We start from the raw sequence: 25970 nt of genomic DNA, 5'->3' as shown, positions 1-25970 counted from the left end.
GAAGATATAATGCTGTATGTGCTTAAACACACACCCTGAGCTGGCAGCTGTGCTTGATACTTCATCCAAAGGTTACATTTTTTCTTTTTCTTTTTACTCAACTTCATGTCATTCCAAACCCATGTGGTTTGCTTTCTTCAATGCAACACAGAATGAGCAGATTAACAGTGATGACAAAAATCAACATAGAAGTGGTTCATACAATTTCATATATGAAGCCATATGACATTAGTCAATGAAAATGCCCTCTTATGCAGCTCTCAACCCTCATTTGCATATATACAATATGTTGCGTGAATACGCTTTGCACCAAGTATGACGTCAGTGGTGCCAAAAGGAATTAGTTGGAGTGTAGCTACAGCGAAGAGGAAGATCTTCGGCAGATATTGGCTCGAATTTCAGTCTGTTCCTCAGACGAAACTTTTACACAGCTTGAGAATAAGGTCAAATGCTTGGATGCACAACATTTAGATATTTTGGTCACAAATTAAGAATTCCTATCCACAAATAATTTAGTTTTATTCATTAATTTCTTGTTTAACTAACAGAAAGTCAAATGGTCTTGGAGCTGTTAAATGAGTTGTTTTTTCAGGACCCACTGACACACCAGCTATCGGTGCAGGGGAGAACAGACTGATGTTGTCAATTAAATGGGGATTATTCGGATTCCATGATGGATAGTGGCCTATAGGGGAAAACTGCCCTGAACAGAAGTCACACCACTTTTTTAACACTGTATAGCCTGACATATGTCATAATACTCTAAAAATCGAAATGAAAGAAGTTGCATAACATATTTAATACATCAAGCTTTTATAGAACGATAGAGGAGCATCTCAGACTTTATTCAGAGATCAGTTTAATTCAGGGGCCCAAACTGAGCAAAACTAAGCAATTTGGTGCAGTTGCTAAAATGTTTATGGCCAAAAATCAATGAGACTACTTACGATGGCCCTGCACTAATACTGGCACCCTTGGTAAATATGAGCAAAGGCGACTGTGAAAATAAATCTGCATTGTTTATACTTTTGAATCTTTTATTCAAATCTTCACAAAATTCTAACCTTATTAAAATGATTTGAAAGTGGGGGTGAAATTACATTACGAAATAAATGTTTTTTTCTTTTTCTTCATGTTGGCCAGACTTTTTGCTGCCCGATCACCACAACATCCAGGAGTCTTCTCCTATAATGCCTGATGAGTTTGGAGAACACCTGACAGGAGTTCAGAGACCATTCCTCCATACAGAACCTCTCCAGATCCACAGCTCTAGGGGACTGAGGTGGCCATGGCAGAAGCTTCATTTTGTGCTCAATGACACATTTGTGTGTTGATTTTGATTTTTGTATTGGATCATTGTCCTGATGGAAGATCCAATCACGACCCATTTTAATATTTCTAGCAGAAGCCGTCAGGTGTTGATCTTTTGATGGTATTTGCTAGAATCCACGATAACATGAATCATGAAAGATGTTTAGGACCTCCAGCAAGAAAACAAACCCACAACATTAAAGATCCAGTGGTATGACAACTCAATATGCTGGAGTTTGTTTCTGGATGAGCGAGGTGGATTTTTCTTGAATCCTCCCTAAACAACTTATGGCGTTTATAGGGGTTATTTGATACATTTTAACTCTTTCTGACCCCAAAACTCAACTAATCTCTGCAATTCTGTGATCTTGAAGAGTCTTTGTCCACTCAAACTCTCCTCCTCGCTGTGCTTTAGAGCGATACAGACACACGTCCTCTTCCAGGCAGATTCATAACATATTTAGTTGATTTCTTCATTATTGCCCTGATGGTGGAAATGGGGATTTTCAATGCTTTAGCGATTTTCTTTAAGCCGCTTTCTATTTTTCTGAAGCTCAACAATCTTTTGCTGCACATCAGAACTATATTCTTTTGCTTTACTCAGTGTGATGAATGACCCAGACTTTATGTTTCCTCATATTTATACTCCTGTGGAACATGAAGTCATGGCTGGACAATGTCGTGCTCCTAGTCACCCTGGTGTGCTAAAATACGTAAATATGATTGGGAATATACTTCAGAGATATTTTACTCAAGGATTTCTAGGTGTGACAATAATTGTGGCCAATATGCATTGGAGAAAATACATTTATTGACAGTTCCCCCACTTTCAATTATTTTACTTGTGAAGATTTGAATCAAAGATCTAAAGGATAAACAATGCAGATTTATTTTCACAGCTGCCTTTGTTCATATTTACTAAGGGTGCCATTAGTGGTAAGTTTTACTTATATAGAGGGTTAGTGGAGGGCGCTGTATATATCCGTTGCCACTCTATATTTCCCCAATAACCCTATAAAGCAATGCAATTATACGGAAATAAACATTCCTCAAAAGCCTGACATATCATTTTGATTAATGTTTAACATGATTTTTCTAAAAAATGATACACCTAATGCACATCTAAGTGCACACCTAAGCTTCTTCAGTCTAATAAGTGCTCATCTTGAAATATTACTATTATTTTTTTTCCCATGATACCACAATTGTCTGATTAACATTAATGAGACAGGCAGCCTATATATTAAGTCCTACTTTACTGCAAGGATCTAAAATAATAAATACACATCAGATGTTTTCCCCGACAGTTAACCAAACGTTCACTTAAGACAAAACCGATAATGTTTGTGTGAACACTCGCCAAGACAGATATTTTGAAGTACTGTAATTCTGTGTATGTGTGTATATCGGGATAGCGTCTTTGTGTGCACGCGTCGGGTCTGTCAGTCTGTAAAGTAAGGGTCATTTTCATGGACAAAGGAAAGGTACTCCTCTGTGAAAACATACAAATGAAGAAACTTTTAGGTGTTTAATTGCCGTTTGGAGCACTAGACGAGGGCTTAATGAACTAATTTTTGTGAAAACCTCAAAATCAACATTTTTCACTTGTTTTGCCTGTAGGTCGAAATGATCCTGTGTGCATTCCGACTTATTTTACCAGCACGGGTCACAAATAATGTGGCTTCTCTCTGTTTCCCAAAAAACATTTGATTTTCTACAGGGGTTCACTATCACAATGTACATTTAATTAAGTCTGAATGGAGGCATGGTCTCTTCTCCCTTAGTCCTGACAGGAGCTCCGCATGAGCTAAAACAGATCTGATGGAATGAAGGATGCTGAGGGAGAGGTCGTGGAAAGCTAACAGCAGACACTCCACTAGGGCTTACTTGAAGCTGCTTTCTTCATCAGAGAGCAATGTACCGGACAACAACACGATCAGCACTCTTTCCGGTCACTGGACTAGCAAATAAGCCAAATAAAATACAAATAAAAACCCAGACAACTGTGCCAAACGTGCAGTGGCAATACGATTACACACGCAGAGAACGCTGGCTGTTCTCTACGCTCATGCACATCTGGATTCTATCTCCCTCTTATGCTATGGATATCAATTCTCATTTTGAAAATCAGAACTTTTTTTGGCATAAACAAATGTACATGTGTTAAGTGGCGTAATTGACTCTGGATTATTGAATTACTGAAAATCAGAGGAGTAACCACCACTCCACTTTGAGGCCACATTACCACCTCAGGGTGTGCATTCATTTTTAATAATTCAACAGTCCAGAGTCAATTATTTCTTCCTTTCTGGATGTTTCTCAAAATATAGCAAGCTGTCTACCTAGACAGAGTTTTTGGCCATCACTTTTGGCACATTTCTCTCTCTCTCTCTCTCTCTCTCTCTCTCTCTCTCTCTCTCTCTCTCTCTCTCTCTCTCTCTCTCTCTCTCTCTCTCTCTCTCTCTCTCTCTCTCTCTCTCTCTCACTCTCTCTCTCTCACTCTCTCTCTCTCTCTCTCTCTCTCTCTCTCTCTCTCTCTAAAACACACTCTTTTTTGGCTGTGCTGTGGATGACATGTTAAGGTTCCTCATTAAAAAGCATCCGAGGTGACTCATTTGAGGCTCATTTGGTCAGGCAATTAACACCTGCACCCTGGTAGAGATAGCTGTGGATGATGGAAATAATGAGAAGAGTTTTTTTTTTATACAGTCGTATGTCTGATTAGATAAAGTGTGAAAAACAGCTTCCCGCTGGGGGTTGTGCGGCCCTTTGACACTTACCCACGAGCAATGCCTCTCTCTCGGACTTGACCGGGCTGGGAGGACCCTTCTCCGGCAGGCTCTCCTTCTCCTGGCTGCAGGACACCACGGCTGATGCTGCCGCCTCCTATGACAGGAAATAACAACAAAAAAGAAAGTTGTTCTCTTCTCACAGGCCCTCTGCCCCTCCCCTCATTACCCCGGCCCTCTGACAGGGCTGCAATCTCTTCGCCCAGTTGTGTCAGAGTGATTTATCCCACGACAAATAAAGTTCTCCTGCGCTCGATTGGCCTGTAATGATCTGTCATGTTCTGCGGGAGGATGGAGGAGGGGAAATGGGACAACGGGGAATGTAGAGGGAAAGAACAACAATGGAAGGAACACAAGTCTGGAGAGAGCAGAGAAGAGCAATAGGCACTTTCCACGAATAGGGTGCAGAATAGGGCCTGTTTTTGTGTGCAAAAAAAATCTAAATAATGACTTTATCCGCCAAGTTATTGTCTTCCGTGTAGGTCTCTGACGTGAACTCACGCGATAGCGGCGCTCCTCCTCTTCCGGGTCATGTATTCGTACAGCAGATCTGCGTCATATTCTCGCGCATGCGTCGAGTTCACGCCAATAACTTGGTGGATAAAGTCGTTATTTAGATTTTTGTGCGCACAATAACTATTTTTGTCACATTATAAAATTATTGTACAGCACTGTAGTGAGATAGACTTTGTAATGACGTCTTCAGTGCCTTTATGAGTCTCGTGAGTGGGAATGTACTGAATGCCAATGGAGGCCTATCTGAAGCCTTTCTCAGCCATCAGCTTTCAACAAAAATACCTTCATTTGTGTTCCAAAATTAAGAGTAGCCTACTGTTAATAGTGTGGGGGTTGAGAAGTGCACTCCAGCAGTTTAAATCGCTGTTTGGATGATAAATTATCAATGCATTATTTTACAGAACATGTTTTGAAACAATTAGCATTTAATTTCGTATCACGGCACATGTAGGCTATTGGGATAGTGATGATGATGTGATGTGGATTCATTCACATTAATAATAGCATGACAATTTGTAAGATTCTTATTATTATTATGATTTTTATTATTAATGACGCTTATTGTTATTTAGAAGAAGAATGTCATTATTATTTATTTGATTATTATTATTATTTAAAAGAAGAAGAATGTCATTTTTATTATGGTATTTTGTCAGTCTGAATTATTTTCAGTCCCAGTCCGTGCGCAGCTGCCGGGGCCTAACCCAACCGTCAGGTAAAGCGCACAGGCTCGCGACTGGAGGAATACATGCCTACAAATCAAATGCTTTGGTATAGTCACACAAATTAAACATTGAAGTCTACACTGCACAAAAATAAACACTGAAGTTTATAATTACAATGTTGTTGTTGTTTTTTTTTACAGTGGGTCATAATATAGCATATCTTGTCAGTGCGTTTTGTGGTGTTAGGAATTGTTTTTCTGCGCATTTTCCCACTAACTCAAACGTGCGTACACCACCTCCTGAGCTGGCGTAGGATTTGAGCGTGCCGTACGCCAACGTCCATATTGATAAATCTCAAAGTCACCGTGGATTTGGGTGTACGCAAGGTGTACGCTGGAAATTTGGTGTACGCACTTGTGATAAATGAGGGCCAATGAGTGCATTGTGTAGTATATAGCACTACACCTAATATGAAGTAGAACCAATATTGAGAAGTGAAAAAGACTAGGACCAGCCAAATTCACCATTTCAATTTTTCATAGAAGGCTAAACGTATCCATGTCTCACTAGATAAAACATAATTTTTTGGTGCGATTTGAGCTTCTAGTGTTTTTTATTTTTTAAAGCCACGGCCCCCCAAAGTGTATTGTGGAATGTGCCCGAGCGAAGTGGAGCAGTGATGTCGACGGGAGTCAGAGATACTTACGCTGCCGTGATTTGCACTTTCATCGCTTCCTCTGTCCTCCTGCTCTCCCGTCTCCAGCTAGTCAATTAAAAGAATGAGAGAGCTGTCAGCAAGTAATATGTCACAGTCTCACACTCACACACACTGTTCACACGGGGAAACTAAAGGACGCGGGACAGACCGCAGGGCAGGAAGTAGAATCACAGGCCTGACACGGCGAGAGTTGAAGGTCAGGTTTGCAAACGGATTTCTCTAAATGCCAAATAAGCAGCGAAGCTCCAACGCATTTGTCCTGCTCAATGAAACTCTAATGAAGCACGACTTAATAGCAGAGTGACGGCAGGCATTTCAGGCCGCTCCGCTGAGATTAGTAATGCAACCTGCTGCTCACAGAATATTTAGTGGTGTTTGCCAAGGCAAGAATCACTATTGTTATTGCTCATGCTTATGCTTAGGGATTTGAACAAACCCCAAATCCATATATTAAACTTCGGATTATCACCGTCTGGGCTACATGCGTGAAAGATATCTCAAATCATGCGGCTTGGTGAGGAGAGGCATGTTATTACTTTTCTAAGTGATCTGATATTCGTCTGGCTACCGTATGATAAAAAGGTGAACAAATCCCATGAAAGGCCTAAGCCATATCTTAGTAGCTGAATATTATAGACTGTGTTCATTTTTTTAATTTTAATTTTTTTACTTGTGGCAGATTACAGAGGACCCTGGGGGGCACCCGGATATAATAAAAAAATCATGAAAATATTGGCTGGCCAATGGCAAGTATTAGAGGGGCAAGCAAAGATTACATTTTCTTCATAAAAGGTAAATTGTTCGTATAATAAAGCAGATAGTGTTAGCTCTGTCATCTGATTAGATGAATCACATTCAAAGCTATTTTGAAATAGGCAATATAGTATGTACACCTACTGCACATCCGTTGAAATCTATATTCTATATAAAAAATTAAAAAGGCTAGGGAATTACAGTAGTGACCAAAAGTGATGTCTGGAGAGGATATTTGTTTTTAATGACCCTTAAAAGAAATCCATCAACTTACAAGGAAATGATCAGTTATGAATATTTAATGAGCTCTCTTTTGATTTAGCATGTGTTCATAGTTTCTTTTATAGCCCGGCCAAACATTACATCTGCCGATTTTGCATGTTTCATTGCAATATCACAAAAAAAAAACCCAGCTCAAATCCAAGCACATCCACCCAATATGCTAACAAAATATTTAACGATATTTGAATAAAGTGTAAAAATTCCCAGGCTGGACATCACTTTTGAAAACTGTTTTTTCATTACATTTATGAAAGAATTATTCGATTTGATTCTTGTAACTAATAAATAATGTATTAATTACTAAAATTTTAATAAGTAATTTATATTAGCATTATTATTTTCTGAACATTAGCGTCTTGTATCATAGGCCTGCTCTTTAATGCAGTGAGCTGATTTGGGCCGGCACACAGAAGTCTACGACAGTTATTCTAGGATTCTAGGGAAAATATTAATGAAGTTTATCACAGCAAGAGACGGAAGAGCAAACACTGAGACGCACACGTACAGGCTGATGTATGACATACGCAACACATTCATCTAGCAGAAAACAATAAACTGCTCTCACAACCGATGGGCACAGATCTATAGGAGGAATGGCTGCGTTAAAATTGATTTTCATTTCTTCCATTAATGAATCTGTCTCAGGTGATTCATCAGTGCACATGCTGATGCCCTGAACTCTCCTTCAGCATGGATCAGTGGTGCCGAGATAAATTCCACCGCAGAGTGCCAATCAAACCAGACTAACTGCTGTACCACATGCACACACTTCTCCTTCTCTTCCTGCTTTGAATTATGAGTAGCCGACCAACCATTTCCAAAATGATTAGTCTTGGAGGTGATAAAACCCAAACTTAACCTAAAACGATCCGCTCCGCGGTACCAGATAAGAAAAACCGAGATAACAACATCTGTCTGTACAAGATAACAGGCTATCAAATTTTAGGTGTGCGTTGTTTAGCCTTCTCAAATTGCCGTTACCTTTTGGAAGTTAAAATTGAAACTGTCACTTTAAAATGTCACTTTTCCTAAGTTTCATACATGAATGAACAGTTTTTCACACGTTCGTTGGGAACGGTCCCCTAAGCAACACAGTCATCTGGTTTCCTTGAATAAGAGCTCTTCTGAAGACAGCGGCGGTGACACGCGGTTAATTGAAAGCGGCTTGTTGTAGCCGCTGGTGTGGCGTGTTGGCCGGCGCTGCAGAGGTGCCATTAGTTTTCATTAGTGTCTGCTGCTGCTGTTGGGAACACGTGCGCTGATCGTTCCAGAGACCTGAATCCTGGATTTATATTTTCACACACACACACACACACATGTTGGTCTATGTGGTTTACAGGGACTCGCCATAGGCGTAATGGTTTTTATACTGTACAAACCGTATTTTCTATCCCCTTACACTGCCCCTACCCCTAAACCTACCCATCACAGGAAACATTCTGCATTTTTACTTTCTCAAAAAAACATAATTTAGTATGTTTTTAAGGCCATTTGAATTATGAGGAAATTTTGATATGTCCTCATAAAGCACATTTATAGTGTAATACCAGTGTAATACCCAAGTAGTTATACAAATTTGTGTCCTCATAAACCACATAAACAGGCTCACACACACACACACACACACACACACACACGCACGCACGCGCACGCACACACACGTTGGTCAGTTAGACTCTTTTGAAGCGTCGACAATACATTTTGGTTCAACAATAACAAAAAATACGACTTTATTCAGCATTTTCTTATCTTGCACGCTTGTTTTTAAACCTCAAATAAAGATTCAAACGGCCGTTTTTGATTCGTGATTCGTATCACCAATGTCACATGATTTCAGCAGTTTGACACGTGATTCGAATCATGAATCATGACCGTTTGAATATTTATTTGAGGAACACAGAAGAGAAGACAATGCTGAATAAAGTCGTATTTTTTGTGATTTTTGGACCAAAATGTATTGTCGACGCTCCAAAAGAGTCTAACTAACTAACTAACTGATATCACATATGGACTAGTTTGATGATGTTTTCATCACCTTCTGGACGTGGACAGCAAGTGGGCATACACTTACATTCAAAGGACAGAAAGGCCTCGGACTAAATCTAAAATACCTTAAACTGTGTTCTGAGGATGAAAGAAGGTCTTATGGGTGTGGAACGACATTGGGGTGAGTCATTAATAAAAAAAATTTCATTTTTGGGTGTACTAACCCTTTAAAGGTGCCATGTGTAAAAATTGAGGTAAAAATATCCAAAAAATGATCTACACGCATCAAAAGAATGAGAAAAACTAAGGGCGATAATGTCATAAAAAAAATGTCAAGTTATAGTGCTGCAGAGATATCAACCTTAATTAGCAGTAGCAGTACTAGCCCCGGCCCGTCAGGTATCGTAATACCAGTCTCGGCCATAGGAGGCGGTATGCGGGCAACATAACCACTAGCCAACCTCGCGTACTTGAACCTGATGTCAATCGTGTGGAAAATACAGCCCACTACTTCATTTCAGTTCAGGGAAGAGAGTGGACGGATGGCCGAAGCCCCTGGCCCCTTAAATGTATCTGATATGATAAAAATGACAGGAAAAAGCGGAAGTGCGTGTGCCCAGCGACTGTGTCCCGTCCCGTCATAATACAAGTCCCGGTACTCGCGAGCCGTTTAGAATAGGCACCCTCCAGTGGATGAAAAGTTGCATAGTGCACCTTTAATGGACTACATTATTAATGTAAAACCGTTTTTTTTATTTATTGATTGACAGCACTAATAATATTTTTGAGTTTACTTCTATTACAACAGAAGAACCATAGGTAGATTGGGGGGGGGGACCTTGGACCTTGGAGTAGAAAAGGTTGACTGTTGTTATTTCCACACATCACAACTAGATCATTGCCCTCAAATCTCTGAATTAATGCTGTAATGTTTATGCGTTAAGATGAAGGCATTCAAATGGCTGCTTCCTTGTAAACAAGGGAGTCTAATGCAAGAATTTCACAGTGTTTTTCTTCGTTTCAAACACTGAGCCTCCTCCTGAGCTCATGTTATTTTAATTAGGGCACAGGGAATCAGATATTCTCATTCTGATCTGATTCCCTAGAGAGCGTTCAGCAGGACAGACTCATTAATACGCGCTGTCCTCGAACTGACAGCCATCTCATCTCCTATCGTTCTCATCCTCTTCCTCCTCATCACACAGAACACACCGAATCCAGACAGAGTTAAAAGAACAAAGATACAACACAAGCAGAGACAGGAGCCCCAGACAGAGACAGACATCTGTTACTCACGGGCAGAGCGTGTGATGTGGGGAAAGCTTGAATCCGATCTTTCAGACTCTGGATCTGGCTTTCGAGCTGTTGTTTTTCCTCCGAGTTCTTCTCCAGCTCCATCTCTCTCTGTTTCAGATCCTCACGAAGCTTGAGCAGTTGCTAAAGAAAGGACACAAAGGAAAATCGACGGCATTAAAAACACATAACGAGAGACGAGTTTTATAACAAGCTCAAAAGGCCTGCCACTGCACGCAGAAAAGATCATCAGTATTTAAAGAGAACACACGCTGTGCACAGTCGCTTTGATTGCAGTTTGGGCTGCTTCATTAAACTGAATGTGCCAATATCCATGGCTCTTGTTCAAAACCTAACAAGCCACCTACCTGTTCCAATAGGTCCAGATTTAGCTGGTTAGCATGGACCAGTTAGTTCCTGCTGGTTGATGTGTAACTTGGCCAAGGAAATGCATACACGGCCGTATTGTAGCCGTTTATTCAGATTTTCTTTTTTTGGGAAGCAACATATGTAAGCAGTGCCCTATTTTTTATTTTTTGCAGGGCTCTTAAAAGCGTGAAATGTATTTTCAAGGTCTGCTGCCTTTGACATCGCAGCTCAGGATACTGTAGGTGCTAGCAGGATCCAAAATGAACACTCAATAAGTGCCAAATGAGATTTAACATTGGCTTTGGTGTACGCATGCAGCCCCACACATGACATCTGGGGGGAGGGAGAAAAGAAATCACGTGAAAAAGAAAGGACACCCATGAAGGGACTGTAAAGACCATGTGTGTGAAAGGGGCTAATAACGTATGTGTGTGTGTATGTGTGTGTGTGTGCTTCAATGAAAGCAGCACATTAATATAGAACTGGGATTCAGCTGACTTGGTACTACTTGCGGTTAATTAAATGGTTTTATTCACACCTTGCAGTCGATCAGAATCGATTGTTCAGACAGACCATGGTATAATTTACAGTATCTGTTTTTTTTAATTATTTTTTACTGTATTTATGATCAAATAAATGCTGCTCTCGTTAACTGCTTTAGGGCCTTCTTAAAAAAAAAAAAACTAAAACCAAAAAAACCTACTGACCCAAAGCTTTTCAGTGGCAGCCTATATGACACAATCTAATGTATTATAATTGAGTGTAATTTATATTTATATTTTTTTACATTTCTTTCTCTCGTTTTAACAAATCAAGGCAAAGATTTACCAATTTGTTCACTCGTTTTAGTTAAATTGTTGCGACATTGAACTTATTGACGTATTATTAAGTCACAGAAAAATTAATTGTTAATTTGTGGCCATGATGTACATATTTTTGGCATGGCATACGAGGCTTCGCATTGGTGAGTAAATACAACTTTTTTAATTTACTTTTTATACATTTTTTTTTTACAATATTACATAATTTGAATTGAACGATTGTAAGTGATGAGGGTGACTGAAATAAGAAAAGTTAGGTGTACGAAATAGGACAGATGAAATTTCACTGGCCCGTCATATACACTGTAAATGTATTACATAATAAGACAAGTATGTTTTACAGAAAATACTATTTCAGTCTTTCTGTTTCAAAATTCATGTTTAATTCATTGTGCTACTTGACGTTTCTTTGTAATTACTTGAAAAGTTTACTAGCAATTTTTGAAAACTATTTAAAAGTAAATCCCAAATGTGCTCGATGCATTGATTGCAAACACTTCTGAGAGGTCCTACGCCAAACGAGGAAGTGCTATTGAGATGAACGTGAAGGCTAATGGATAGACAGCACTGTGTATAACACACCCTTGACCTAGACAGCATACGATTCCCAAAAATGCTGTCTTAAGAATGCTCCTAGGCTTTGAGATGTCTTTCTATCAAATAATTCAATCTCAGATGTTATGACTGTGTTGAATATAGCTTTATTTGATTACCTCTAGCTCATAAAGACATTTCGACAGTATGCACCTGATTTGACAGCTGTTCCCCGACCTCCAGAGGTGCTGTGCCGGTGACATTCAGAAATGAGAGGGAAAATATTTGGACGGTGTGCATTTCAGTCAGAGACGAGTAAATAGATTTTGTGCCTTGAGGATGTTTGTATGTCTGTAGCGGCTCAGGTGAGGGACTGATTAAATCCAAAGCTGGATACACACACAGGCTCTGTGCTGCCAGGAGCCAATCTCAGCGGAGAAGTGTGTGTGTGTACTGACTGAATCTATATAAATTATAATGTACAGTGAGGGAAATAAGTATTCAACACGTCAATAAAAATAAATAAAAAAACAGTTCCAATGAAGCAATTCACATGAAACGTTGCCTAGACATTGGTATTAACTTGGTGAAAGAAATCATAATATTATAATCCATAAAACAAGTTGCATTTTATAAAGTGGAGTGACAGGACGAAAGTATTAAAGGTGGTAAATGCACTGGTAAATCACTGGTAAATGCAAAATACCAGTGAATTCTGGGATGTCAGTCATTGGAAGTGATCTTTAAACGCTGCGCTGATGTCTTCATTCGCCCTCACCAGAACTGCTTTATTTTCACTATCTGTTCTATTTGACAACATCTTTTTGACGTCTGAGTGACAGGCATAAGGGGAAGATGAAACAGAAAGCGTTTTTGATCTTAAAAACATGAGACGCACATAATAGTATCAAACTGCAGAGCCGCAGCGCTGATGAGTGGAAGAGAAGGCTCAAGTCTAGTGTAACACGGTGAAAAAGCTGTGAGATGTGGCACAACGAAGACGAACATTCAATGCATATTTACATAGAAAAACGATTAAACATCTTTCTGTAAACTCCTTCTCTGAGTAATGACATGTCTTTATGATTGGCTCAAAGCAGACTTCTTACATCAGAGCATTCTGATTTTAAACGTGATACATGAATATCCCGGTAATCTTCATTCTGCGTTCGCACATTACCGCAAATTTACTGCTAATGCTACAACTTCCCTTACTGGTGAATTGGCAGGAACTTATTTGTGTTTTAAAAAGTTCCTGTTCACACATCTCTTACCGGTAATTTACCAGTAACCGTATGTGTGAAAGGGGCTAATAACGTGTGTGTGTGTGTGTGTGTGGGCTTCAATGAAATCAGCACATTAATACTGAACGGGATTCAAACGACTTGGAACTACTTGTGCATTAAATGGCACAGACAAACCATGTAATTATAATATAACAATATTACTGTTTACTGTATTCATGATTAATAAAAATATGCTGCTCTAGTTAACAAAAGGGACTTCTCTCCTACTGACCTAAAACTTTTGAATGTCTATGTAAGAAAATATAATGTAATGTAATGGTGTAATGTTTATTTTCTTTCTTTGTTTTTAAAGAGCCGAATGGACGTTTCTGAATAGAAGCAATTCAAATAACTCTAGTATTATGCTAAAAACCGATTATGTAACGTGCTATGCGTTACCCCAATCCCTGTTTCTAATTTGTTGACAAACCTAATAAAGCAGAAGCCACGAGGTGCTCAAGACTGCTCAGATTTCTCATTACGGTTCCTGCTCAGCATTCAGACGCCAGGAGCTATCCGAGCTACATAATGTGGTGATGTAACCTTTTTGTTTGACTTCATGCCCTGCTCATCATGAATAAATCAGTCCGAGGGTGAGTTTAACACGCTCTGAGTGCAGGAGCGAAAACATCTCAGCAGCCTCGCTTGCCATTTGAGAGTGATTCAACTCTGAGAAATGTTCTACACCCTTCACTTCATGAGACTGAATAACGCGCTTTCTTCCCAAGCGTGCTTTCGCTGGAGATCAGTGAACACTCCCGTCTCTAACTCAAACAAACCGCTCAGCGTATGCTCATATGTGACCCGTGCAGAGAGTTCATCTCATGGCACAGCAATGTTCAATATGCAGAATCCCATTAGGGCTCATTAGCAGCAAACGCACACCTTTAAAATGAGACAAACGCCCCTCTCAGATAGGGTCTCCTTCATGGCCTAATAACGCTCACATGGCAAGGTCAAAGTCATGTGACACATCTGTATGTGCCGGGCTTATATATATGGCTAGAATGAGGGTGAGCAGGAACCTTTGTGTTCTGTTGAAGGATACAGCAATGAGGGGGTACAAAAATAAATGTACCATGGGACAGATTTAACCCTGACCATGTGAGTTTGTATTTTGCGAATGCACGGTTTGGGTCACTCTGAGCGCAGAAGAACAATGAAGAACAGAGGATGATGGAGGGAGACTTCTAAAAATAGCGCCAGTCCTTGAGAGACGTTTGGTAAAAGAGATGAAATTGCTTGATAGGTGGGAGACATCTACAGTTTGTGCCTATGTAGGCAGACAAAATGTCCATGATTCCTCATGTTCAAAATCTCTAGTGTTCATTATTTTGTGTGTGTGTGTTTGTGATTGATGACCTGGATGATCTGTAGAAATGAAGTGTTTCGGCTCAGGACTCCCTGTGGTTAAACTGCTCTAAAAATTCTTACGCATAACAACTGCGTATTCACTGAGTGGGAAAACAGTAGGTGTGTGAGACTATAAACACACACTCGATGAGTGACGGTTCATGGATCACCCCATGCTGCATTTGAAACGACACATTTTTGTTTACCGATCTTAACTGTGCCACATCACCGACAGGCATCTGGCCATGTCTTCAAAAATCTCCAGCAGTTCTGCATGAACTTCAACGCCACAAATATCATTTTTTTATTCAGTATTTATTTGTCATTTTCCAGAAAAAATATCTAAACAACCATGTGCCAGTGGCATAAAAAAACCTGTAACTTAAAGACCCCTGTAGTGACAACCAACCATGTGCCAATTCAAAAGTCCATTGCTAAGTATTTTCTTCTTAAAACTGCAGTGAACCGAAGACAGTCTCAAAAACACGGTCTGAAACCGCTGGTGTTCTCTACGTCACAAATGCCTTGTAACCTGCGGGCGGGCTTTACCATATCATTAACTATGCTGAGAAGCAGGGAGTCTCAAGAGAAGCCAGGATATCCTGATATATTTTTCTGTTGCTGAAAAAATTAGGTACATTTAGCAATATAGCAGGTGAATTATGTATATTATGTACAATGTTATGATGAACTTTCTCCACTGACGTTCTAAGTTGTTTAAAGCACTTTTTAAGAAGGCAGAATGAGATGGCGAACGGGTTTGTGTAACATTAGTAACATATTAGTGACATATTATTAGCTGTCTGATAACATAATGAAGAAACAGACTAATTATACTTTAATAAAAAACATGTGTTTGACGCTTTAGAGAGCAATAATAGGCTAAAACGCAGTGCTATTCCGATACATCTACTTGTAGGCGACCCTATAATTCACCGTCAGTTCTTCTTCTGAATCGGTTTCTTATTCAAACATAGATTGCAGAATTAAATCACTACGCAGAATTTCCACTTGCCATCATGTAGCGTTTACTACAGTAAAGTTGACCAAATGGACTTGGTTCTATGCATTGGTTGTTTATTGGATGGAAAGAGATTTAAATGGGAGATTGTAGTCGATTCTAACAAAGGGACGGAAATGTCATGTATTAACACAAAATACTATATACATTTTAAATGGATGGATGAACAATTTAAAATAAGAACAAAAAGCAGCTTTTAGAAAAGGTAAGGGGAACTTTCATTTCATGCTTACTTAAATATCATTGTAACAACAATATAAAACAATAACATCAAATAAATGTACTTATTGTAACTCTTTCCCCACCACTGACAGAATTTTACAGTAGGGGGTTATTACACATCTTCTGAACGAGTACTGAATCTCGTGATTAAAACACAGGCGAAGAAAAAAAAAAAGGATATCATATGTAAGCAGATGCATATGTAAAATAAAGTGATCATCAGCATTAAAGATTATTATAAATCAAAACTGCCTAATGTTTCAGAATTAAATGTGGACCCAGGATGAGCTATAGGACTTTTAAGTTTTGAAGGTGTTGATGGACTCGATCTACTCCAGCTGTGTTTGATCATCTCTCTGAATCTGATCTGGATGTGTTTGATAAAAATGCATTTTTCATATTTTTATACTTACTGTACGCATATTCAGTAATGCAGAATGCGCTGCGCTCAGTTCAGCATAGCCCTTCAGATGCAACACGATTTGCACTATGCTGGCCAGAGAAAAGTAGACAGCGTTTTCAAAACTTTTAGCGGGAGTTCTATACGTCTAGTCATTTGATTGTTGATCCACCTTTTGGTAAGCAGTAAATATGTATGTATCTGAGCGATATCACTCTGCTAGTAAAAATTAGAAGAAAGCAAGCAGCAAGGAAGAAGAGGCTGTGTGTGTACATGAAACTGTCAGGTCCAGAGAACAGTTTGGGGAATTCATTCTTATGTATTATGTATAGCTCCAGAAATTTCGACAGTACTAGCTTTTCATCCATTTCGCTTTCTGCGCGTGTTCGGATGCCCCCTTTTCTATTGGCCAGGGGGGTACTCGTTACAAAAAAACTATTTTAAACTTTGACCGCGGTGTGCGCGCAAGCTCGCCATAGGTCGATCCAGAAACAAACCGTCATCGTGTGGCACAAGCCATTGAAAATAATGGCTTTCAAAGCACAGTGTCAGGTCTGTTGGTCTGAAAGACCCATTAGAATAAAACTGTTTTTTTGTTTAGGGTCACTTCTTTTATTTGATATATTGCATGTTCAGATATTCATACAACAAAATATTCTGGGGGTCACGACATTTTTATAAAAATGATCGAAAGGCTGGTGGTGGCTGGCAACTTAAAAAAAAAAATCTGGTCAACACATTTGAACTGCCTTTTACACATTTAACTGTAACCAAGACAAAAATAGATTTTTTTTCTGTATACCTTGTTCATTGTGAGTGCGTACCTTCTGCATGCCCTGCAGAGCCTGCTGCAGGAATGTGAGCTGCTGCTGGCGGGTGGCGTCCTCCTCGCTGCGCTGGGGCTGCGCTTTACCCTGCTCCTGCTTCAAAAGCTCCACCTCGTTCCTGTAGGCATCCAGCTGACACCGCAGACTGTCGTTCTCCTCTTTCAGAGCCTCTACCTGAGCCAGCGGCCCTGGGAGGTGGGCAGAGAGAGAGAGAGAGAGAGAGAGCGAGAGTTGGAGTCTGGAGAGATATGAAAAATGACAATTGCACTGGTGACAGGAAAGGGAAATAAGCAGACAGAGACACACGAGCGAAGGAGGCAGAGGTGAAAAACAATAACGTAACAAAAGAAGAGACACATATTAAGAGTCATGTGCAGAGTAATAATTCGCGTGGCGGTGAGGCCCAGAATGGGTCAAATGAAAGCTGGAGAATGGCAGAAGAAAACAGTGTTCCTCAAAAGCTGCTTAGAGAATTCAGCTGATGGACTGAGATGAAAGGACCCTCAGCAGCACTGCTGCGTTCGTTTCACATTCACAGGCTAATTAGAGAGGATTAAATGGAGAGAAAGTGTATTACTTAACGCTTGACTTAATGTACCATGGGCATTTTTATCAAATGGCTGTAATTAAAACGGACGCAAAAGGGTTCTCCACAAAGAGACATTCCGTCATCCAGCCATCTCTTAACAACTCGATGATCAGAGACGGCACCTCTGCTCCATTTCTAGTGGGAAGAGATAACGGGATTAGACGGAGAAGCGTATCTCTCTCAGATTGGGCAGGGAGAGGGAGCAACAGCTGGCTGCCTGAACGCAAGGTTATGCATCTCTGAAGATGGAGACGATGAGCGTCTGAGTGACGTGGGTGGAAGATAAGGGAAGCCAGGCTAAGCTATGAACACACCAGTGCAAGTCTGCGGGTGAAGGCATCGTCCCCTGTCTCAGCTCTGCTCTGCTCCAAAACCTAGGCTTCAGTTTAAGTGTCTCAAAATGTAGCCAGCAAATGGATTGTGCCTTAAAGAGAAATCATATTGGCCAAATTTAAAGGAACTTTAATTTTAAAGAAAAATGTAAGGCTTTTCAAGGCCTTTTTAAGACCTGAAGAAATAAAGGAATACTGTGTATTAGGGCTGTGCAATATAGACAAAAACATTTTTGGATTCAACAGAAAGAGATTTTGTTGATAATAATTAAATTATATTCTGCAGAGTATGTTTTTGTGCTGGTACACAGTAAAAATTATTTTAAAAATTATTTAAAAAAATTAAGTTAATTAAAATTAAAAATTTGAGTTAATACAATGAACATTTTTGAGAATCGACAACCTTTATTAAAATATAATTAAGAGATTTTGTAAGCATATTGGGTAATTGCGTGTTTTATTTGTGGTGACGCAGTGAAATATGCCAAATTGTGTTATTTCCATGATTTATCAAATTTTTATGTCGTTCAGATACAATAATATTTTTAGTTTCTATTTATTAAACCAATTTCCTTCATTGTATCAACTCAATTTTTTTATTTCAATAAACTCAAAGGCAACCAGGTTACTTGCTTTTTTAAGTTAAACCAACATTTTTTTTTTACAGTGTACTATGGCTGGTATAGGCCTGTTGTGGACACCTGACTCCTATTATTCATATTATATGCCATGGTCAGTTCACAGCAGTGACAGAGATAACATTTTTATTTTTTTTAATGAACAATATTTGCCAGCTTAACTTGATTTCAGGGGCATTTTTACCTATATAAGGTATTTTTTTCTTAAACTTTATGCATCGCCTTTTTATGTAAATTTGCAACAATAATTACAATAACACAGTATAGGGCTGTGACCAATCAAATTCAAATCATTATCAACAAAATATATCTTTGCAGTGTAGAGGTGACACATAAGTGGGATCAGATGTGGCATTCATATATTTACACAGCATTTACAATTAGCCTACACAAATTTAAATCAATATTTAAATATGAAATGATTTCTAATCTGAACTTTTTAATTAAGAGGTACTTGAAACTAAAACTGCAAGTAGGTGGCGGTAAGTCACTGTCTTAATGAGTGAGTCAATCATTCAACTGATTTGTTCAGTTGATTCATTCAGAAATAGAGCAAGTTACCGTCAACATGCTAATGTCAAACGTACAATTTACCATCGTTCAGTGAGTTTTCGCAGGCAAAATCCGATAATTTCAATAGAAATCAAGTGATTGGAAATTCTCCATGAGGTCGAAAGATTTCTCCACACAGATTTCAACAGGTTCAAGCTAATTTGCCATGCTAACCGTTTGCTTTGAAGGTGACTTCTGTGTGAGCTATCCTTCATCATTCTACTGATGATAACTCTGGCTGCTAAATTTTGGCTTATGTGACACACCTTTTTGGAATCAATTGAATCGAGTTTCTTAAGAGCGTTATAATTTAGCACCTGAGCCACTTAGTAAATTTGTTCTAATACAGAAAAGCAAAAGAGTTACTAGAAGCATTTCAAATCATAACTGCACAATACCATACTGCAGGACAAGATTCGCTCACACAGCCTTTTTTTTCTCTGAGTGGGAAAATGAGTGAGCATATGTTTAAAAAAAATTGAATATTTTATACTTGTATGCATATGTTTTAGTATGTATTTAGAATAGCCCAACCAGGGACAGGAGCTGAGAATTGGCACTAGCTATAAACTCTATATGCTGTGCATCAGTTGCAGTGCTTGTATTGTAACTATGTTGGACTGCATTGTCCCTGTTAAATAAAAAAAATAAAAAATAAAAAAAACAATTCTGTGGTGTTCAGAGTTGCTGCATATGTAAATCATTTGAATGAATCGTTTTATAAATCTATTGTGGTTAGGCGCCTTTGGACCGTTCAGATTTTCCAGTTTTCTATGTACACATTTAGCAGCATAAGCACAATATTTTTAACATGCGACACGAAAGGGAGTTCGTCTTTGAAAACTGTGTCTTGAGATCCCTGAAGTTTGCAGAATGGCCAATCTGTCGCGCTAGACTGAACACAATGGAATGGCAATTCACACGGGACACAAGTACGCATCCTTTATGAAGGTAGCTGCCATGTTACAGATTCTGTGTTTTATCTGGAAACATGTTTGGTGTGAATTAGAGGGGAAAGAAATAAAGAGAGAGAACAAGAGCGAGAGAGATAGAGACACAGACAGAGAGAGAGGAAAGCAAGCGTTTTTTTATTGATTGGTCTCATCAAGCTGCTGCCCTCAGAAACTGTCCGGTTCACCTTCCGCAACATGGCAGGCAGCTCTATCGACCTGTGCTGCCCAGGGGTGCTGACAGTAAAGAAAGCAGCTCCCCGTTCACACACTGCAGTGCAGCTATTGTCAGAGGACACTTGCCAATTATTAACTCTGGGGGAAAATAAAGGCAAACATGCTGGGTCGCAAAGAGGATTAAACTGCTTCAGGTTAATATGGCGGCTAAAATTGACACTGGGGTTAGCACGAGCCACTCCCCCTCTTTACGGCGGCTGGTCGTCTTACTGGCAGGTATGAAAGATTTGTTTTCATAAGCGAGGAGGGTGTTGAATTACCTCCTTCATTAACCGTGTGGATCTCCTGCCCTTTTCTCTCTCGTGACATCCTTCCACATATCTGACAAGCCACTGACAGTGATTGTTATCATTGTTTTCTAATAACTAAGGTCGCAGATGAGAAGACGTGTGAATCAAACCTGGTAAATGTATGATTACATTTCCATATATTTGCATACTAATGAGGGTTTCGGTTACACTGGAGAATCTCTAATAGTTATGTTTAAATTTCATGATTTAAGCACCACATATATGAAAGCCAACAAGGGCCTTCAAATGTAATATGCGTGAGCTAAGTGTTCTCAAGATGCCAACAAAGACCCTCAGTGATCGTTTATGCTATCCCATGATTATCGGTCCTGAGTAGCTATGTTACAAGACTTCTAGAGGGACCTGAAATGAGCTTGAAGAGCAGCTGGCAGACTCACACTCAGCTCAATACCAACACATTCAGGAAACCACAGGGGGCTGTGGTAGCTGTAATACAAAAATTATACTTTTCCGCAATGACTGACCCGGCCGCCAAGAGATGGATTTGATTTAATTTGTTCATGAGGAAGTGAAATCATCAAAGTATAACATGCTGGTGTTGGAACCTTAATGTATTGGTTTTAAAAAAAACATGGTTCAATACATTGAGCCGTGGAGCTCACGTGGATGGTGCAAGTTTAAATCCGGCTTGCTATATTGCCGGTTTACGTTCCCCAATTTATGATTGATTCACAAACTCAAAATGTCTCAATCAATCAGAGAAGCTTCTGAATTAATTGAACTCATTCACTGTAAATATAAATTAATATAAAAATGTTTTAAAATATATATAATAATAATTTAGGCACAAGAATTCCTTATGATTCCAAAATGCCACATACAGTAATTGAGATTTATGTCAAAATTGTTTTCTGATACAAAAAGATTCGAAAACACTTTGAGGCTTCACAGGGAAGGGAAATTACATGATGTTTGGCCAGAGGCTAAAGGCTAAAGACTACAGCCAGCAGAGGGAGCTATTTCCGCATGTTTTTAACCCGCGCATGGGGGATAGGAGATCGCACTCACAGCTCAGCTCGGGCAGCCGCGGACATTCATGTAAACGGTGCGGCCGGCGGAGCAAAGTAAGTGTTTCAACTTCTCAAATTAATTCCTATGAAAGTTAAGCTTCCAAAGGCATGAACTGAAAACGCGCCAGACTGAACACACACTGTGAATCTATGACGCGAGCGCGGACGCGTTTACCTCAGCTATCATCATGAGAGCTCATTCATGACGGTGAATGTAATCTGACTCGTTAGTGCTGTGAGACTCCCTCAGCGGCTATATCACATTATATTGAACACACACATTCAGTTTTTAATTGTAGTGTCTGTTCTATAACTGAACTGATTTTATGAAGATGAACGCGGTGGTGAGAAAGTGATCCAGTCCCAGTGATTCAGTAGCGGTGGCTTTGGGAGTGGCTGTGTAGGGCAGCAAAGCATTCTGGGAATTGTTGTCTTTCATCCCCATGAGACAAAAATACACTTTCTGTCTTTTCTCAGTCTAGAAAGCACAAAATTCAAAAATAATTTCACATTTCTAGTACATAAATGACCCAGTTTAAATAGAGATTCATCTCATCTTCCCAGCGTTGAAGTACCCCTTTAAACAGTCAGAGCTTTCCATGCAGCTGGAATCCTTCCCCCCTCTTCATTTATACTATAATTGGCTGGTTACTCTCTGCAAATGAATCAGCACTGTGTGATCCGGGAAAAGGTTCCACATATCACCAGTGGATTCAATCTGTATGCAACAGGTGCTCAGAAATCTCTTTAGGAGAATGAGATAGTATTGCTTATATTGCCTCGGGGGGAAAAACATCCCATTTTTTTCTTACAGACTGTCAATCTGGAACGGTGCATACCTGAATCATCTGAATCTTTGCTTTCCGGGGCGTCTTCCATGTCATCATCTGACATCTCCATTTCCTCCTCCCTTCGAATTCCCATCAGCTCTTCATTGTGGATGTTTCTGATCTCCTGCGAACAAGAGGAACAGAGTCTTTAATCCCAACCGCTGCTGGATGATCTCTCACACTTTGATTAACACATGAAATTCATGAGCCGGAAAGGTAATAAGCCATTCGATCAGACCGTAAAATAGCGAGATCGCACTCTTAAAGTGCTATAAAAGCAGCTCCAGCGTTATCGATGCAGAGAGAGACGTGATGTTGGCTGACCTTGTCTCTGTACGCAGTCACACAGGGACTCTTAATGTGTTATAATGGCTGCCAGTAGAGATTCAATGTGGCAGGAAGTGATTGCACAGCCACCACAGATCGGCAGGGCCAAACAGGGGCAGATGAAGCAGATGTCTGGGTATGGGCGCTGCCCTGTTGGCTCTCCTGATGGGGGAGCTCTCCGGCTAATGAGGCAAGCTCATTGCAGAGATAGGGCGGTGCAGACACAACATGACCGCCACAGGGAGAGAGACTTACTCCCTGACAACAAACAAAAGGCCCAGCATAAACATTACCATCTGTCTAGCACAGCAACACACGATCTCACTGAGAATTACAGGTCGAGCAGGTAGCGCAAAAGCAAACAGGCCCATCTGCCCAATCAAGAGAGGGATAGATGACATGGTGCCACCGCAATAAGATATACACTTATCTCCCATCTTCATCACTGGAAGTCTCGCTGCCCGCAGTATAGATGGGCTGTGATTGAATTCTGGATGTTGTGGTAACTGCTCAGAATAACATTCAGTCCATAGTGAGGAGAACCTGCTATTACTGACTGCATGAGAATTTCTGTATCAAAACCAACACTTACCGAAGCTTTGTGTACGCAAGAAATGGATGGGAAAACTTGCAGGGAGCTCAAGAAAATAAGGATGAAATTCCACTAAGCCTGAATGTAGCTCTGGGTCAACAGCTCATCCAAAACCGTCATCTTACCATCATTTTTTTTTACGAGAGAAGAGCAGTGAGGGTCCAAACAGCTCCAAGGACGAGAGAAGCAGAGTAAACATAGTTTAATGGTGTGTCAACGATTACCTATCACTTACTGTCACCTGCTCCAGATATAACTAACCGCATTCCGGACCGGAGCAACCTCTTCCTACAGCGAAGAATGTTAAAATGGCACTAATGGGCTCCAATAGAACGTAAACATTTCGAGTATGAGGTTCAAATGCTTGTGAAAGCTTGGCATATCCCTGAAGCCCTGCATTGTCATACTAGAGGGATTCCGACAGTTTTGAGGTCGGCTCTTCTCAATACATAATGTAAAAGGTAAGAGAGGCCTGCTAACTCTCTCTTTTTCTCAAATGAGGCTTCACCCTGCTGTGACAGCATCAAGAGCTTCCTGTCATAGCCACGGTGAAGCTGCAAGCACAATGCCAGCCTGGGAGGGAGAAAAGGGAGTATATATTCAACTTAAGTAGTAAGAGAAGAGGTCAAATAAGGGAGGATTGGGGGGTGAAAACCGGTGAGGACTACATCGGCTTTTAGAAATGATCAAGGCTTATTAGGGTTGTTGCATACCTTTTTTGTCGTCTCATGGGAGAAAGAGGTGAAATGAGAGGAACTCAGTAAAAGACCGAGTTTAATAACAACGCAATTAGATGAAGAACAGGGTATGTGCTAAAAGAACTCTATATGTATCTTTCACTTGGAGACAAATCAAATCAAATGTAATTTAAAATTTTGAACAAGGCAGTCAATCAAGGACTCATAGTTTGAAGTTAACAAAGCACTAACTGGCAGTACTAGCAAATTGTCTTAATGGACTTCACAATGGGCTGGAAATGAATAGACGTGTGTAAAATTTCTGATGGAAACATCCCATTCTGATGATTTTTTTTTTGTGCGCTCATCTTATCATTGGAGAGATAAATTAAGATGGATATCAGAAATGAATGAAATCAAATGGAATACAACTTTACCAGACCCCCCGACATGGTGCGTATTTTAAACACCTACCTTGAACAGTGAGGAGACTCTTTTGCCATTTTACAGTACCTGCATCTTAAAGCTGTTCCAATGGCTTTAAGTGAACATAAAACAACATTTAAAAGCCTTCCATAGTGAAACAGAAAATTCAACTAGAAAAAAGCACCGGCTTCTGTTTGTGAATTGATTAGATCATGAAAAAATTGTTCGTAATAGAAAAAAGCCAGACCTCAATGCGAGTGTGTAGATGATTGTAGGTTACCACCCTCCTCCAACACACACACTTTAAGGAGGCTGAAGGTCAAATTTACCCACTAGAGCAGCTCTATGCCTCTTGCTTCTTTATTGGCATCATTCAGCATTTGCTATTATAAAGACACTTTATTTTTCTTTAAATAATCAGGCACAATAGAAAAAAAGGTGTATTCTGATTTCATGTTGACTTTATAGTCATGAGAATTTATTACTGTGAGTTTCTAGAAACTTGTTTTTATGATACACGGAAAGTCCAGTCCTCACACACATCATTTGCTGAGCAGGAATTATGTTAGATATAAACATACAGCCCTCTGATCCATGTAAAATGGTGTTTTAATGTTGCCTGCAATGGAAATTAAGGTGCTAATTAGACACCAGATTGGGTCTTTGTGCACTAATAATGGGAGAGATGTCTTAAAACTTACCTAATGAGCACAGAAAACAGAGGAACGAGACAGAATAAACACTTCAACAGCAAAACGTGGATTATAAACTCATTAATTAGCTTACAGTGTCTGTCCCAAGCTTCTACTGATAGAGAATAAATATTTTTCTTTTATATTGAGTTTTGGGGTTTTTTAGAGCACCAATGATTCAAGATACTGGTATTTCTATTGATTCTATCAGGAAAGACTCAAATGTTACCTGCCGGTTGTGAACCGCTGAACTCTCAGGCAGACTCGGGTCAATTTTTACTACAGGAGAGAGCTGAGCAGGTAAGACTATTATACTATTAACATTCAACTCAAAATAATGTGGACTTTATAGTAGTTGGGAAGAGGAAATGGGCAGGGGGAAATGGGGAAAAACGAATATCTGACAAAAACATTGTGCATAATTAATTCTGAAGATGTGAAGCATGAATACATTCACTTAGAGAAATGAAAACACCAACCTCTGCTTGCTTTCGCCACATGTCCAGGTTCTTGCGCTGGGCTTTGGAGAAATGGTCCCATGCCTTTTGTTTGGAAGCAGCGAGGAATACAGACACAATCTGCTCAACTGTGGCAGGGGATGCAGGGGCCAGTATGGGCGTCCAAAGAAAGAAAGAGAGAGAGGGGCGATTGGGAAGGTGCA

At 39.8% G+C, this 25970-nt stretch overlaps 1 protein-coding gene across 7 annotated transcripts in view; it reads right to left on the bottom strand.

The window, feature by feature from the left end:
* enox2 (ecto-NOX disulfide-thiol exchanger 2) overlaps positions 1–25970 on the bottom strand; it is a 360733-nt gene that overhangs the window by 7752 nt on the left and 327011 nt on the right. For all 7 annotated transcript variants that reach the window (XM_067457977.1, XM_067457978.1, XM_067457979.1 and 4 more), the window contains 6 exons: positions 25789–25895; positions 22605–22719; positions 17144–17334; positions 10317–10457; positions 5988–6044; positions 4092–4197 (listed from right to left, as the gene is read on the bottom strand). In XM_067457977.1, coding sequence (XP_067314078.1) covers positions 4092–4197; positions 5988–6044; positions 10317–10457; positions 17144–17334; positions 22605–22719; positions 25789–25895 — 717 coding nt within the window. The remainder of the gene's footprint in view (positions 1–4091; positions 4198–5987; positions 6045–10316; positions 10458–17143; positions 17335–22604; positions 22720–25788; positions 25896–25970) is intronic.

This window comes from Pseudorasbora parva, chromosome 11, assembly GCF_024679245.1.
Source record: "Pseudorasbora parva isolate DD20220531a chromosome 11, ASM2467924v1, whole genome shotgun sequence".
Taxonomy (NCBI): domain Eukaryota; kingdom Metazoa; phylum Chordata; class Actinopteri; order Cypriniformes; family Gobionidae; genus Pseudorasbora; species Pseudorasbora parva.
Note: the sequence above shows the minus strand (reverse complement) of the source record. Positions and strands in the feature narration are given on the sequence as shown.